The sequence below is a fragment of the Penicillium citrinum genome, assembly GCF_028827155.1.
Source record: "Penicillium citrinum strain IBT 23319 chromosome Unknown utg000004l:1.0-2404223.0:1.0-2405248.0, whole genome shotgun sequence".
In the NCBI taxonomy this organism is placed as follows: domain Eukaryota; kingdom Fungi; phylum Ascomycota; class Eurotiomycetes; order Eurotiales; family Aspergillaceae; genus Penicillium; species Penicillium citrinum.
The window spans coordinates 1676227-1692282 of record NW_026622689.1 but is presented as its reverse complement, the minus strand read 5'-3'; the positions used below and the strand labels follow the sequence as shown (position 1 = coordinate 1692282).

Below are 16056 nucleotides of genomic sequence, written 5' to 3'. Positions count from 1 at the left end.
ACATGCATGGGCGAATTCAAGAATGGTGTCCGCTGTGAACATATATATCTATGGAAGCTAATGTCTCGGCCAGGATTTTCCGAAGAGGCTGCGAACTTCTTCCAAGAAAAGAAGGTTGTTCTTGTTGTCAAAGTCAAAGGGCAGAGGCCAGTCCCAATTAGAACGGGACGTACTAATATAGTCAATAACTGCCCTGCTATTAAACCGAAGCTTTTGGGTCATCTTTCATCTAAAAGGTGACTCAAAAAACTTGGGTTCCTATTTAGAAGACGGTGAGCTTCTAAATTACCTAATATGGTTACATACGGACTGAATATAGACCATGGTGTAGAGAGTGCTAACTTCGATATATTTAATAATTAATTCCAATTTTCGCTTTGCGAATAACTTCAACATTGACGCTACTGTGCTCTATTCTACATCAGGCATGCGGTTGCCCAGCGAGCTTAACCAAGATCCAAATGACAGACCACACTCCGACTGAGGCGTATAGTTTCGATTACTACGAAGAGCTCCCAGCCGACAAAGAGAGAGTATGGAGTCTGCTCAAGACATACAACCATATCCCGGCTAATGAAGTCGAGAGGCATCTAAGAGACATTGTAAGTCCCCATCCCATTTCCTGCAAAGTGTGCTATAGCTAACCCAATATCTAGCGTGAGAAAGGATGGAAGGTATTCCCATACGAATGTATCAGCCATTGGATCTTCCTCGATTGCGTCATTACAAGTTCGCCAGAGTATCCCAATATTCTAGAATGTCTCAAGTCTGGAGGTGTCTTGCTTGATGCTGGGTGTGCTTTTGGCTATGTACTTCGACAACTTGCCATGGATGGCGCTCCTGCGGCAAATCTCATAGGGACCGATATGCAGCAGGGCTTCCTCGATTTAGGCTATGACCTCTTCAAAGATCGCGATACGCTTGAAGGTAGATTCCTGGCTGGTGATTTACTGAACCCAAACAATCATTCACTCGATGAGCTAAATGGCAAGGTAGATATCATTCATGCTGCGGCATTGTTCCATCTATTTGATTGGGAAGATCAGGTGATTTTGGGTATAAGACTGGTGAAATTCTTCAAGAAAGATGCAAGCAAAGCAATGATAGTAGGAAGGCAAATCGGGACCCTTTACCCCCCGTAACCGTGCCATATATAAGAACGAGGATGTCCCGGGATGGTACCGTCATAACCTTGATACATGGCAAGACCTTTGGGACGAAATACATGATAAGACTGGAACGAAATGGAAGGTCAACGGGACCATTCGAGAGATGCAACAGTCTACACAGGGCAGTTCAGGTAGAGCTGGATTGAACTTTGTCATTAACAAAGTTTAGTTTGTATATATCAGAATTGAGCAATTTTTGCATAAAAAATCAGGTCATTGTAAGGATGGTGGCCATCATCATCCACCTCATCTTCTCCCATGAAATGAAGTTGATCGACAGCGGGCTGACGATCAGCTCCAGTAGATCAGGCAGACGAGGCTGGAAGGCTGCTAGCTGCTGATTCTGAGTGGTGTATTGCATTGATGCCGAGATGAGGCTTGGGGAAAACGAGCAATCCAAATTCTCAACGAAAGATAGGGGGGCCCATGATATCCCTATTGGCTTATTCAGGTCTATTCAACACTATGAACAGACGTCAATAAGTACTCTAGACCTTATCGATTATGATACTTTTCTCTTTCTTTGAAGATATCCTGTGATATCATTCCGTACGCCAAGGGGCCGGTGAAATGATTTTCTTTGTTTAAGCAAGCTCAACAGCAAACCATGTCTTTCCATGATTCAGAACCACTCACTCTCAGCCGAGGAGAACTATGCGTAGAGAAATCAGAATTTTGGCTTTGAGCCTTGCCTCAAGAGTATCTCAATTGCAATCGCTCTAGCTCTGTATTGGTGGCAATGCTTCGTTCATCATAGTATAAAGCCCATCAAAATCTCCGACTTAACATATCTTTTCCCTTAGACTAGACCTGAAAAAAACCAAATACTTTAAACCATGGAGGCACTTAAAATTACTCGTTCCATCATCCTTTACGGTGTTATTGCACTACTCGCTCTCGCGACGCCTAAACTCCCAGACTGCTACCCTAAATGGGATACAAAACCAGGGGGCGAATGCCCTGACAAAGGTTGGTAGAGTGCTGTCAGGCTGTTCAATCTGAAACTGCCAAATTACCTTCTATATATCAGTGACCACCTGAACAAAAAGTAAGTAACGTGTAACATCCACACGTCTCTTTTTCGTTATTATAATAGTACTTACACGGCTTCTCAGCGCCATGCGACTATCGCTGCTACCGATATTACTCTTACTACGCAAACGTTTTCTTACGGTACAATACTGGGAGATTTGCTGCAGTTCTGATGGCAAGCTGCTTCAAAGGCGAATGAAATCTATCTCTGGAAGGTTTCACGATCACACACTCGCGATGTTTGCCCCTTGTGCCAGCTTAATTATTCATCCACTGTAACTACGAGTTCCTCTGTGCTACAATTAATCTTAAATATTTACTCTATAACCTGAACCTTTTGAATCTTACGATATGTTCTTGTGCTTGTGCATAGCGCTCTTCTGTAGACATTTATGGCTTCAGCCCTTGTTACAACTCCTGCAATTTCAAGATGAAAGTCTGCCTGTATCCGGGCAAGAGTCATGGCTGTTCTATAAATTATGTGAGAGTGTAACTAGACATGATACTAGTAAAATGTATCCTTCAAGCTCAGGTATCTGGGGATAATTTGATTGAGACTCCCACCTGCTTTCGCCCCTTAGTGCTAAAATCAGGGTCTTCGGGTACAGACCATCCGAACCAGTCTGTTAGCTTTTCGCCAATGACTTCATAATTGGCTCCAATCCGGAGAACGCGCTCACTATCAAGATCAATCGTGGTGCCGGCCCGTCCATAGAGATGCCATTTCTGTCTTCCATAGTCGACAACGAGATCAGCGGCCTGTAGTACTTCCGGCTCGATATCCTGGACCTGGAACTTCTGTCCTTGGCCAGTCAAGTTGGCACTACTACCTATCATTATTTGGCCCGCCTCCTCATTTAGCCTCCCAAGCTCGCGCTGAAATGGGCCCTCGCAGATTGCGATACCAAGTGTCCCATTCTTGGTCATTTTGTCTAGACTTGGTAGCAAATGCTGAGGTAGAAGATTCTCAATATCGGCTTTCATCTTCGCGACAACTGCTATCGTCATGCCCATATCTTCAGAAAATGTTCGTGTAATGCGATACTTCTCTGGTGGGAGGTCGTGTAGTTTAACGTGTAAGTCATATGTGCCGATGATTCCTAGGGAATGACCAGCTCGGCGTTGTTTGGCCTCGAAAGCTCGCTCGATCGCCTCAACACTGGCAGCCATCATACCGTATCCAACATCAGTTGGAGTTATAACCACCCCACCCGCTTTGAGGATCTGAAATGCCTTTGCTGCATCCCGCTTGACATCGGGGAACTCCCCAGGAAGGGGAATAATCTGAGGAGCTGAGCCAGCCATATTCGTTTCCATATTCGACATCAGCAAAAAATATGAATATCAGACAAAAGAAATCCTTGGCTCAATGATCCTGTCCAACGGCGGTTCTTTGCCGTGACGTTAGAGGAGTAGAATGATGGCAATGATGCATTCAGGGGGAAACGAAGGTGCTGGTGAATATGTAGGGCTGCTCCCAGGGGTCTTAGGTGCGAAATATATGTCACTATTTTACGAGCTTTCAAGTTAACATCAGAGCTGGTGGAAAGTCTGAGTTTTTAAAAGCGCCCCATGATGGCGATTGGTGCAGAATTACGAGATTCTCAGCCTAGACAAATTGGAATAGTCAAAACTATTGCAGGCCACTTACATCCTTATCTTGGGCTACACACTAGCGTGTCATTCGACGTATTCTTCTTGGATCACGAGTTCTTAGACTCCACGCCAATCTCACAAGTAATTAATTGTGAAAGCTTCGATCGCAGCCCAAGTTTTCGCTAAGACTTTTGGCCCCCAAGTATTTAATGTCCATGCAGACGCAGCCTCGTCACTTGTATGGTCATTGTACTTCTCTATCTCTTTTTAGGGAAACACTCCGAGATACCATGTTATCTATGGCGTAAATCATACTGTCAAATCGACGTAAAGAGTCCTTCTATAAGGCGACATTTCTTTGATCATTGATCCCTATCGAAGATCTTTGGAAAACAAGAGAGTGCTACTCGGGACTAGGCCACCAATATCTGCTCCATAGCGGGCCTGAAACCTGGAAAGTCTCTTTCTTTAATTAGTTAGGCCTCCCTCGGGCTCGTGGGCCAGATTCATTTGCTATCCACTGATTCCCCGCTTCCGCGCTCTTTTCCCGATTATAGTAGGAGTCATCTTCAGCTATATGAATGTAATTGTGGTCCGTACATGAGCTGAAGTCTTTCTACAAACTTTAAATACGTATAAATATAACATCTGGACAGGGCCTAGCTGGAATCAGGCGTAGAGTCTACGTATACTCCCAGTCGTCGACAAAAGAATAGTCACAGGGATCCTCAATATGGCTCTTAAACCTTGCAAAGTAATCATAGCAGGAGCAGGACTGGCAGGCCTCACTCTTGCATTGACATTGGAAAGAATAGGAGTTGATTATGTCCTTCTCGAGGCCTACTCTGATATCGTGACGCGTGCTGGAGCAGGCATATGCCTGTTACCTAACGCACTCAGGATTTTGGATCAGTTGGGATGCTACGAGGATCTTGTTAGTCGTGTGAAGCAAGGTGTCGAAAATATCAACATTCGGAAATCGGATGGAGAGTCGATGAAACCATCATCTGGCTGGTGGAAGTTTCATATCCAACGGTTCGTGCTACCTAGTATCTCTTTCCTTGCTCGTCATACTCCATTTATGTTTCCCTTCTGCCCAACCTCAATCCTCGACCCTTGATTGACTAAAGATATTTAGGTATGGATACGGATTTCATTGGTGTGATCGAACTACAGTTTTGGAAGTCCTCTATGAGAATGTCAAGGACAAGTCGAAGGTCATACCAAACAAACGAGTTGAAACAGTTCAATATGCTGCTGATTCAGTCAGCGTGACTACTATAGACGGATCAATTTACTCGGGCGACATACTGATCGGTACAGACGGAATTCATTCACGCGTCCGAAAAGAGATGAACAGATATGCCGAAAATTTCGGCCTCGGAGAGATATACACGGAGCAAGAAAGTAGTAAGTTGGCCTGAAAAGGAAAATGATTGAAGATACAGTCTCTGATCAAATTTATAGAAGTTCCTGCCACATACGCCTGCATGTTCGGGCTGTCTACATCTGTGCCAGGGATTCCTGAAGCATGTCTCGACTTTGGTGTCGAGAAAGGATTTTCCTATGTCCTTGGGAGTGGACCTGAAAATCGCACCTACTGGTTTTTGTTCGTGAATCTGGGGCGCGCTCTTACTGGCTCTGAGATACCACGGCTCACTGAGTCAGATATTGACAGAGTCGTTCAAGAACACTGGGATGATCGTATAACACCAGATATTCGGTTGGCAGACCTGTACAAACACAAACGCAACGTTGTCTTCTCGCCCATGCGCGAATTTGTCTACAAAAAGTGGCATCTGAACCGATCTATTGTCTTGGGTGATGCTGCTCATCAGGTAAGTAGTAAATTTCATTATGGAATTCCTACCTAGAAGATCTAGGTAGATCCAAGACTGACTGCTCCATGAATAGATGACGTCCAATATAGCTCAGGGTGGAGCTCAAGCTATCGAAAGCGCAGCTGAACTGGCTAACAATTTAATTTCAGCGCTCTCAAATTCAACCAACAACGATCCTCTCTCCATCGAAGAGGTAGAAAATATGTTTGAGAGATTCCAAGCAGTACGCCACCCGCGAGTACAGGCGATGATGGAGTTGTCTCATAAAAGACAGCTCATGGATGCCATGGAGACGCCAGAAATGGAAGACCTTGTGCTGAACAAATTGCCTAAGATGCTACCGGATTTGCTGGTTCAACGATGGGATGAAACCTTTTTACCAGCCGCTTCCTTAAGGATGTTGCCAATACCAAAACGACCTAAGATATCTCCATTCCATGATGAGATTTCACAGGATCTCAATTTGGCTTCAAAATTTTGAGCGCAAAAGAAAAGAAAAACAGATAAATATTCTGATGTTCCAATTCTATAATGCATTTTTTTTTTCTTATCTCATTTAATCAAATTTTCCAACGAGTTCCAGTATTTCTCATCCTGGCATATCCCGTCTTTAATCTTAATCAAGCTTAGACCCAACCCTAACTCATCTCGAACCAGTCAAAAACACACAAACTACCATGAAAAAGACCCACGACGCCCATCGATCGTCCACACGTGACTCCATATCGCAAAGCATGAAAATTCTGAACCCTAACTTGATCAATTTTACCTTCTAAGTCAATTCATCGCCAGAATATTCACTCCTTTGTCGAAATTCGCAGTATTCAACTCCCGAATCCCTCGGTATTTTCGAAGTAATTTACCCAATCTGATGGATCCACCAAATGCCATGGCTGCTACCCCCGCGGCCAAGACCAACCAAGACATCACGGACTCTACGCAGTCGGTGATCAACCAAGATGATCGCGATTTGCTAGATCTTGGCTATAAGGCTGTTCTAGCGCGAGGATGGGGCTCATTCGATAATTTCGCATGCTCTTTCTCCGCGTTATACTGCATTGGTGGAATCCGTGTTTCCTTCTACATCGCGCTGAGTGCCGGTGGACCTGCAGCAATGTAAGCCCGTCTTCCGAAAAATCGCATCAAATCGAGTCCATAAAAGCTAATTGACCATCTTCTTAGGTGGAGCTCCTGGGTTTCCGGTAGCATTCTCGCCATCATCACCGCTGCATGTCTCGCAGAGGCGTGCTCCGCATACCCGGCCGCAGGATCGATCTACTACTGGGCATTCCGGTCATGGGGTGGAGGACAAATCGGTCGATTCATCTCGTTCATGGTCGCTGCTTGGACACTTGTCGCTTGGACGGCATTTTTGGCAAGTGACTCGTTTGGCGTTGCGAATTATCTGGTCTCGGAAGTTATAGTCTATGATCCAAAGACCAGTTTCCCGACAGATGCTTCTGATGTGCGCGCTAGAGCCGTTGCTTGGGCATTCTCATTGCTCTTCTTAGCCATCGCGACTTCGCTCAACTTTTTGCCTTCGCGCATGTACTCCTGGGTCTTTCGTGCCGGAGTCATCGTCATTATAATTGACATGCTGCTCAATTTTATTTGGCTTCCCATCGGCGTGGCTAAGACGTACGGATTTCAGACGGCGGAGTATGTCTTCACGTCTACGTACAACGGTGGAGACACGAGTCCCGGTCTGAATTGGGTTCTTTCCTGGTATCTTGTCTCGAGCTGCTTGGTTGGACAGGATGCATCGGGTCATGTTGCTGAAGAAACTATCTCCGCGAAGAAAGCGGCCGCTCAGGGTGTATTCTGGGCGACTGTTGCTTCTGCCGTGTGTGGTTTTCCGATTATCATTCTGTTCCTCTTCTGCATGCCCTCCATTGAGACATTCTATAATACCACTGCGCCCCAGCCGTTCATCAACATGTATGCGCTCGCATTGGGACCCCGGGCACATGTGGTCATGACTATCATCTCGATGATTGGTGCCATTCTCAACACTTCTATCTCGTTAGTGGCCGTATCACGACTTGTCTTCGCCGTGGCCCGCGATGGTGTCTTCCCCTTCAGTGATGTGTTATCCCGTGTGTCCAAATCCAAGCAGCCTCACAATGCGGTTATTTTCATTGCGACCATCGCCGCACTCCTGTTGTGCACACAACTGCCGTCTCAGGTTGCGTTCTCGAGTCTCATCTCAACCTCTGCCGCTGGATCAATCGCCGCATATGGACTTGTTGGTATTGGTCGGACGTTCATTACTCGCAAATCTTTCCGTCCTGGATTCTGGGACATGGGCAAATTCGGTGTCTTAGCTGCCATCGTCACGTTTGTCTGGAATGGCTTCTCTTTTGCGGTTCTCTGCGCTCCGCAATACTCGAATGCCGCGATTGATCAAGACTCCAGCTTGTTCAACTATGCGATTGTCATCATGGGTGGTATCACCATTCTAGCGCTACTGGAGTGGTGGCGCAAGTCTAGATCTGACTGGTTCCAACATCTTGAAACTGGCGCCACTGCATCAACACTTGATGTCTCGGATGGTGCTGATCAAAAGACTCGTTCATCCACCGAGGCTGTGGCTGTTTAGTCTTTGACTGTGCAGGACCTTGCTAAAACTCGATTATTCTAACCTTTTGAAGGGCCAGATAACCTCACGGTGAGGTGCGGTCTGGTTGCTGGCCAGTGGCCAGGGTAAGTAAGTATTAGACCTAGAAGAACGCATGACGGGTGTTCGAAGCCTCGCTCGAAAGAGTCGCTTTGTTCTGAGATATTACCGTTAAAACTTGATCTGGACAATACCAGCGAAAGGACATGCCTGTTCTATCTTCCCTCTTTTCCTTCTCCTTTGTCTTGCATCGGCGCCTATGTGCACCCCGTGTCTAGGGCAGATGCTACTCACGACTTTTTTTGTAGACGCGGTTTGTGGCTGGCCTTTGCTATTTGTCCAAAGCATCTGGTCTTTATGGCTTGGTCCATCCTATCTTATGGACCAGCCGAGGGATTGGCTGATCACTGGACGCTACAGACTGGGACGACTTGTCCCGGTACTCTCTAGGCGTCCCATATCATCACGCCCAGCATCGGTACGCATTGGCAAGCCATTTGGCCGAGCCTCTGGGTACGGGGAATAAATCTCCCCGACCCCAATATTCCGATATTTGTTCTGCAGCAGACAACGCCGAACAAACCGCGGGTCGTAGTAATGTAAAACCACACGTAGATCGACCATATAACATGGATATAAGTATTGTTTCGCCTGTAGTACTCATGGTTGAACTTAGAACCATAGAGTGACACGTTTTAAAATCAGATCTACCTCGGCCTGCCATTGTTTCAGTCCAACTTAATCGAATCAAGTTGGACTGGGTCAGGAGGCTCGGGGAGACTCGACTTTCATATGCTGAAATCATCCAATACTCGTTGACAGGCATTTTGTGTCCAACAACTTGAATGAGCCAGTCGATATTAATCCCAAAGACCAGCATAACTTCATAACTTCGAGAGTACTGATAGCTTTTCCCAATACGCGTTAACGAAGCCCATGAAGCGATGAAACAGTGATTAAATTTATCAGAGTGAGATATGTACTAGGAATGAGCAATAAGGCACAATGAAGGGTATATGAACTCGTTGCGAAACAAGAAACGCAAAGCAAAAAGAACCGCCCCAAGCAATCGACTTTGATCATTAGTTTGAAAAAAGAAAAAAGAGAAAAGGCTCATGAGTAAAATCACAGCAATTAACAGTTTTGCACAGTGAAAGGCAAATTTCAATTCGTTTTGATAAACTCGAAATTTATCGGTAAAGCCTTGCCTTGCCTAAGAAATCATAAGTCAGTGAGAGGATTCACATTGACGAGGTTCGCAGGTAACATACTTCTCATAAGCTTTCTTGATATTCCTTGCCCTGTCCTTGAGATTCACTTGAGTGCGGCCCTGCAGTTTTGGACCACCATCTGATCTCGGGCATATATCGTCTTGGGCTTTGATCTCCGCCCATCTAGTACCATATCGGCCAACGAGTGCAATGAGACGTTCATTTTCGTCTGCAGTCCATCTTCTTCTCATGTTCGGCATATGGACTTCATGCGAGGCGGGATCATTTGCCTGGCTCCAGCGTGACTGGGTCGAGGGCGGCTCAATAGCTTCGATGCGGACACGGGAAATGTTGGAAGGCTCCTCATGGGATGCTTGTTCCTGCGCAGAGGCTGGCTGCGTCTCGTTTTGGCGGGTTATACCGCTTGCCATTAGATCTCCTTGAAGCTGGTCTGCGGCGCTTGATCCTTCATCTGTTGTCGTACGTTGCCGTTTGTTGGATTGTTGTATGAGACGCCGGACTTGAGAAGGTGGGATCCCTCTTTGAGGCTCTGTCTGTTCAAATGCATCGTCGGAGTCATCGTCGGTATTATCGAAACCTTCTTCTACCTCATCGCGACGTCTCTTCGCAGTCTCTTGCTTTACTGGGATAGTTTGCGACTGACGTCTTTCTGTGAGCTGGCTTTCATCCTCGGATGACCAGTTGACCCGGGTACGATTCTCTTGTTGATCGAGAAGTGTTCGCCGTTGTAATGCTCCATTGTTTGCTCTGAATTGGCCCCGTGCCGGCGAAGCGAAGAAGAGGCCGTGATTATAGCTAACTTGGCGAGTCCGTTCAGACCCAGGCGGACTGGTGGACTGCATGACCTCGAGATTCCTGTAATTGCTAAGGTCCAATTCTTCGCCATCGTTTATAAGAGTGTCGTCATTATCATGTGGAGGGTATCTCAGTTCTGATTCAGGCGTTTGAGCAACCTCCGGGGGCACTGTTATACTGTCCGGATTCTGAATGACCCGATTTGGCGAAGGAAAAGAGACATCGGCTGCATTTGACAACTGGGAAGTATTCCCACCCGAGAGTCGGGAGGTTTCTTGCCGATTGCGGGCTTCTCGGCGCTTTCGAAGAAAGTCTAAATTGCGGCTCAGATCATTTCTATGTGTATGTTAGTAAATCCTATCTTAAATGATGGTGGTCATCAACATACTGTCTGGACGAGTGTCTTCTTTGTACACTCTTGGGCGTCGGTTGTTTGGTTTGGCTTGGAGGACTTGACTGTTCAATAAGCTGTTGGGAATGCTGATCGCGAACAGGCGAAGGCGACCAAGGAACGAAAAGCTCATTCCCACGAGACTCATTATCATCGGGTCCATCTTCATCGTTGGCGGGATTCACTGCAGGGGAGAAGAGCGATCGGCAGCACTTGCGCCGTCTGAGTGCTCCTGACCCGAAAATTCCTGCTCATCTTGATTTTTCTCGCCTTGAATAATCTTTTCGACACCTTCTCTAACATCATCGAACGACGGTTGCGAGTCGATAGCTTCTCGAAGCTCTCTGTCGCGGCTCTGTATAAAACGAGCGGTACAAACGAGAAATCGACTCCAGTAACTAGCTTTGAGAACTTTGATGTTCGGATTCCCTTCATCATCACTCAAAGAATAATCCAGTTCACTGAAACGGTCACTGACTCTATCTTGTAAATGGTCAGGAAGACGTCCATATTCGTCCGATAAAGTTCCCACTGGGTTGAAACCACGCAGGGCGGCGTTGTCTGGGGAGTTCCCATCACCATAAAACACGCTCTCTAGAACGGAGCGGGCGTCAAATCCTTTTTCATTCTCGCGTCTTTGTAGCTCGGCAATTGCGAATTGCGTACGGATCTCAAGCGCCATTTCAAAAGTTGGCCCCGAGGCGGCACTTCCTCCCACTGGTAAGGGGTTATTATTGCCTTTGACAATTTCAGTGAGGAAGGGCGCGGGAAATTGAGTCTCCAAAGCTCGAATGGTTTCATGGGGAGACTGTGAGCCCATACTTGCCAAGAGCACGTCTGTTGCCAAGCGAGCACAATTAGCTCTCTGTAGGGCAGGAGACGGGCTCCATGGCCGTTTCGTACCCCCCCAGCTGCACAGTTGGGACTAATCCCTTGACAGCTTCGACATCAATGAACCGCTGGGAGCCGAAAGGTTTCATCTGCGTGATTAACTTTCTGATCGCAGGCTTCAATCGTTTGTTCTCCGTGTTGCGCGGATTGGCGAGCTTTTTCGCTGCATCAACGACTTGTCGAGCATCTGGAGCATTGGTTTTCAAGAGGTTCAATAGTCGATCAGATGCCTCCTGCAATCCTGGAAGCTCATCAACCATGAGAATCGGCTCCAGTTCGCCATCTTCCGGATCTGTGTCTTCCTGAGGCAGAAATGTTGTGCCGGAAATGTTGGCGTGACTTTCCGGAGACCCAGGAACAAGCGAAGTACGTTGTTCAGACACAGATTTCTGTTTGAGACTAGAACTCTGTGGTGAGGCTTCGGCCACCATGCTCAGTCCTGTTCATGTCAGAAAAAGTTAAGTTTGTTTGTATATGTCAAATGGAACAGTGAAAACAAGAGAAGTAAATAGCTTGGGGTAGTATAGTGACGCGCGGGGTTGAATGCTAAGGAGAGAAAAAATGGAGAAGTGCATATTTGAGGATATCAATACTTACGGGCAGCTTTGCCAGCAACTTTACCAGTAGCATCCTTCCATTTCGCATGAGAATCATGAGCTGGATCATCGAGTTCACGACTTTGGCTCCTCGTGACCCGCCTGGGGCCGCCCATTCCTGCAATGCGCGCCATCCGAGGCGGTGGAGCAGGCGCGTCCAGAAAACAAACACGGAATACTATGAAAGTACGTTAAGTGAGAGTGGTTGATAATGCAAGAAATAGATACGGAAATTAGAATGATTCCGAAAGGCCCTTTTTGGTGGAAAATGATGGCAATCACCTGTTGATGATGATGTTTTAGGGTCTGGCAGAGACGCGGCGAGGGTTTTCGGGGCAGCCGTGAATGTCGGGTCGGATTATCCTATTTTTCCGGAGGAGTTCAATGGCTGTCTTCAGGTTGAACGACGATTAATTTGATGAGAATGGATGAAAATAGGTTTTATTTGGTGCTTGGAGACACCACAGATCTGAAGGCCCTATGTAGTCTTTTTCCGGTGAATTTTGGCTCACAGAGTCGACCAAAGACTATCCTAGAGAATTCTTGTGCTGAGTCACGTGGGACTTAGGGTTTTGCCTGAGGTTTCTAACTACATAATCAGGCAACGATCGATATATGGTGGTAGGAGGAGCCTCTGTAGGAAATATCGAACAACCTTGGATTGAGATAGAACATTTCAAGCGATTGACCAATATCAGAGTCCAACGCCATCATGGTAGATTATTATTAAATAATATATGTCACAGAATGTCAAGGTTGACTTTTACATCGATGCAAAATGACCAAAAACAAGCCGCCAGATGATTTTTAATAAAGGCCTTCAATGAGATAGATGATACCGAATATAAGGAATGCTGCGGCGCCACCAAGAGTAACTGTAAATTGAAAGTTAGCTTTGAAACACAAAAATCAAAACATAAGGTAGAATGACATACCAACACGCATGCTGACGCGGCCGGCAATCGCACGTCCACCGATGACAGCGGCTGCCGTGCAGATGCCGTGCCCTGTAATTGCGCCAATTGTTACCCACCAGTAGTCCTGACCAGCGGCCATGGCAATGGTGGCAATCTGACTACGATCACCCCATTCGCCGAGGAAAGTCATGACGAAGGTCTGAACCCATGCGGGGCTCAGGAGCAGGGAGAGAAGATTGCTAATCCCGGACATGAATTCATCGAGGCGACGCTGAGGGTGGGGAGAGGAGCCACGAGATGAAGAAGAATCGCTTTCTGGGGGCGAAGGTAGTCGGTTTCCGCGAGACTTGGGGCGACCACCGGCTCGACCGGCTTCCAGGTTGTGGGGTGTTACGGACGAGCGGCGACGGCCCTGACGAATTTGTTCGAGTTCCTTCTCTTCCAACTCCTGTTCCACTTCCCGCATTTCTTCCCCGACACCCTCGTCAGGGGACATCTCACGGCCCTCCTTGAGCATTTTGGCACCAAAAATCAGGAAGAGGATCGCGGCCATGAACTTAGTGACGGACTTGGGAATCAATGTCGGGACGGCATGGCCGAGGACAGCGGAAAGAACGGTCATGGCAATCAGCGCTGAAAATGCGGAGGAGAATACAACAAGGCGAGGATGTCTCATAGCCATGAGGGCGGCAACAAGGAACGTCTTGTCTCCAATCTCGGAAACAATAATCATGGTGAATGCAAATAGAAGTGAGTGAAGTCCATCGCTTTCCTCGATAACTCCGGTGGTCTTATCGTAGGTTGCTGATGAGCTAGCATATGAGCCTGATCCAGCAGATCCGTGCTCAATTGCTAGCGGATCAGTCTTCACTTGTGAGGGAGGCTTAGGGTGAGGGATATCGTGGGGCTTTTCAGGTAAATCGGCCGGTTTCTAGAAAATCTTTGTTAGCAGGAGACAAATAAATGGAACAAGCAGAGGTAGCATACCTCCAGCATCCCAAGGGTGCCAGACTCATCAGCCGTGCGGCTTGCACTTCCAGATGTGCTGTCACTGTCCGATGGCAATTTCTGCTTCTCGCTGTGTGGCAGCGGGGGCGCCTCCTTGGGGCTTCCGGGCACCTTTTCATTGTTTTGATTCTCCTTTCCTTTCACTGATACACCACCCTCAGTGCCTCTCGTTCCTTCCTTTGGACCCGCTCGATTCGGGTCATCCATGACACCGCCATTGGAATGTGGGATCACTTTCCCATCTTCCGTGCTGATGTGTCCAGAAGATGGAATCTTTGTATCGTATTTCGGTGGCACAAGTTCATAATCATCGCTTCCTGTGATAGTAATTCCAGAGCTCTTTCGATCGCGTTCCGCGCCGGTTTCTACCCAAGGACCCGCGTGCGGCTTGCCATCCTTCCCATCCACGGGGATATCCGACGAACCCTTTGCAGTATTGCCTGATGGGTAGTAGTCAGAGTCGGTATAGCGAGACTCTAGACCAGAGGAGCCATATGAAGCTCTAGCAGTTGGTTGAGCGTTCGGCTTGGCATCTGCCAAGGCAGTCGAAACGGCGGGGAGAAGAAGGAAGAGAATTAACGGCGAGGTAAAGTTGACTTTCATAATGCAGAAGCGGCTAGTACCGCGAAACGAGTGACTTGAGAGCGGATTGCAGACGAGGCAATGTGGTGAGGAGACGGTTGTAAGTTGGAAAAACACTCGATGGCGATCAGGTCGAATTTCAAGAATGCCACGGGTTCGGACGCTAAGGGAAGATCAATTGGTGAGACACAGTGCACGCGACCAAACAAAAGGCAATCAAACTAAAAAGGCCCTAGAGTATTATTGACAGATAAGTAGGGAACGAAAAAGCAATATTAAGAGTGAAGAAGTAGTTTGACGATCGGACGCGAAAGAATGAACGGTCGACTTGAAATGTTTTGAAGCCGCCTGCAAAGGGGCGAGGGCACGTGACTGGACCGAGAAAGGTTGCTAAACAATCCACGATGATTGACCAAACAACACTCCTCTAAATATAGGGCTGAATTTCATCCCCTGAATCACTAATCTGGTATAACAATTGTATTACAGAAGTGCATAGCTCGCTGAACTTCAGGGCAGTCCCCTTTTACAGAGTTTGAGTTGTGTAACCACTGATGTTGATGAGAATCACTGGAACGCATTATATACTTCTATACAAAGCTCCGCTTCGATACTATTGAAGCAAGTACTAGGTAGTACTTCCACTGTTCTCTGCTAACTTCCCAAGTAGAAAGTTGGTCTTTATCAAACAAGTAAGTAAAAATATTTCACATAGTATATGAAATATCTTTACTATTTTTAAACAATACCTCCTGTCTTAAGTATTGATTGTACGCTGGAGCATACCCTAAAAGTAATGTATTTTAACAATCAGATAGTATGCAAACCTTTACGTTCCTGTCTGGAGACAGGAGCCTTTACATACTATCTAAGGGCTTAGATATATATATATATATATTTACCTTTAGAAGGTTCTGGGCTGAACTAAAACAATCGCACTACAAAAATGCGCATGGCTGCTGGGGGCCGCTACACCGGGCCATAGAAGTTGGATGATATGCATACTGAATGCGTGATACAACTACTCCAAGCTAGCAAATAGCCAATGCCACGGAAGTAAAGCTAATAGGAGCTCAGGGTTATCGAAATGGCTAAGTCAGGTTTGCATCCGAATTGCTAGATTAGTACGGAGAATTGCAGAGTGTATGGCCCCCATCCCCTGAATGAAGAACAGGGGCCATACACTCTGCAATTTCAGTATCAAACTTAGCCCAACTCTTCAAGTAGTCAACTTACCATATTCATCATGGATGATTTTTGGCCCGCGATCGTCATCAATTCCGCACTCTCAACTTGCTAAGGTGAATTGGTTCCTTGCATGATTAAGATTGAAGTATGATCGACACTGACCAAGATAAAAATAGCCCCGCCCCCACTACTTTGATGGAG

General features: G+C 46.7%; 6 protein-coding genes across 6 annotated transcripts; 3 read left to right on the top strand and 3 right to left on the bottom strand.

The window, feature by feature from the left end:
- Positions 1-461: 461 nt before the first annotated feature.
- Positions 462-1338, top strand: N7469_005587 (class I SAM-dependent methyltransferase; the record flags this gene model as incomplete). The annotated part of the gene is made up of 3 exons (XM_056644507.1): positions 462-602; positions 657-1106; positions 1159-1338. The coding sequence occupies 3 exons, from the start codon at positions 462-464 to the stop codon at positions 1336-1338; spliced, it is 771 nt and encodes a 256-aa protein (XP_056501321.1).
- A 1391-nt stretch (positions 1339-2729) lies between these two features.
- On the bottom strand, positions 2730-3506 carry N7469_005586 (uncharacterized protein; the record flags this gene model as incomplete). The annotated part of the gene is made up of 1 exon (XM_056644506.1): positions 2730-3506. One exon carries the CDS (start codon positions 3504-3506, stop codon positions 2730-2732), a length of 777 nt encoding a protein of 258 aa, XP_056501320.1.
- Positions 3507-4530: 1024 nt separating this feature from the next.
- N7469_005585 (FAD-dependent oxidoreductase) lies at positions 4531-6119 on the top strand (the record flags this gene model as incomplete). Its single annotated transcript, XM_056644505.1, has 4 exons — positions 4531-4832; positions 4936-5207; positions 5265-5635; positions 5712-6119. 4 exons carry the CDS (start codon positions 4531-4533, stop codon positions 6117-6119), a joined length of 1353 nt encoding a protein of 450 aa, XP_056501319.1.
- Positions 6120-6509: 390 nt separating this feature from the next.
- N7469_005584 (uncharacterized protein) lies at positions 6510-8237 on the top strand (the record flags this gene model as incomplete). Its single annotated transcript, XM_056644504.1, has 2 exons — positions 6510-6754; positions 6821-8237. The coding sequence occupies 2 exons, from the start codon at positions 6510-6512 to the stop codon at positions 8235-8237; spliced, it is 1662 nt and encodes a 553-aa protein (XP_056501318.1).
- A 1182-nt stretch (positions 8238-9419) lies between these two features.
- On the bottom strand, positions 9420-12294 carry N7469_005583 (telomere repeat binding factor family protein; the record flags this gene model as incomplete). Its single annotated transcript, XM_056644503.1, has 6 exons — positions 9420-9468; positions 9527-10618; positions 10671-10857; positions 10911-11494; positions 11577-12003; positions 12162-12294. 6 exons carry the CDS (start codon positions 12292-12294, stop codon positions 9420-9422), a joined length of 2472 nt encoding a protein of 823 aa, XP_056501317.1.
- Positions 12295-12967: 673 nt separating this feature from the next.
- N7469_005582 (TMEM165/GDT1 family protein) lies at positions 12968-14688 on the bottom strand (the record flags this gene model as incomplete). The annotated part of the gene is made up of 3 exons (XM_056644502.1): positions 12968-13035; positions 13096-14008; positions 14065-14688. 3 exons carry the CDS (start codon positions 14686-14688, stop codon positions 12968-12970), a joined length of 1605 nt encoding a protein of 534 aa, XP_056501316.1.
- Between the last annotated feature and the right edge of the window lie 1368 nt (positions 14689-16056).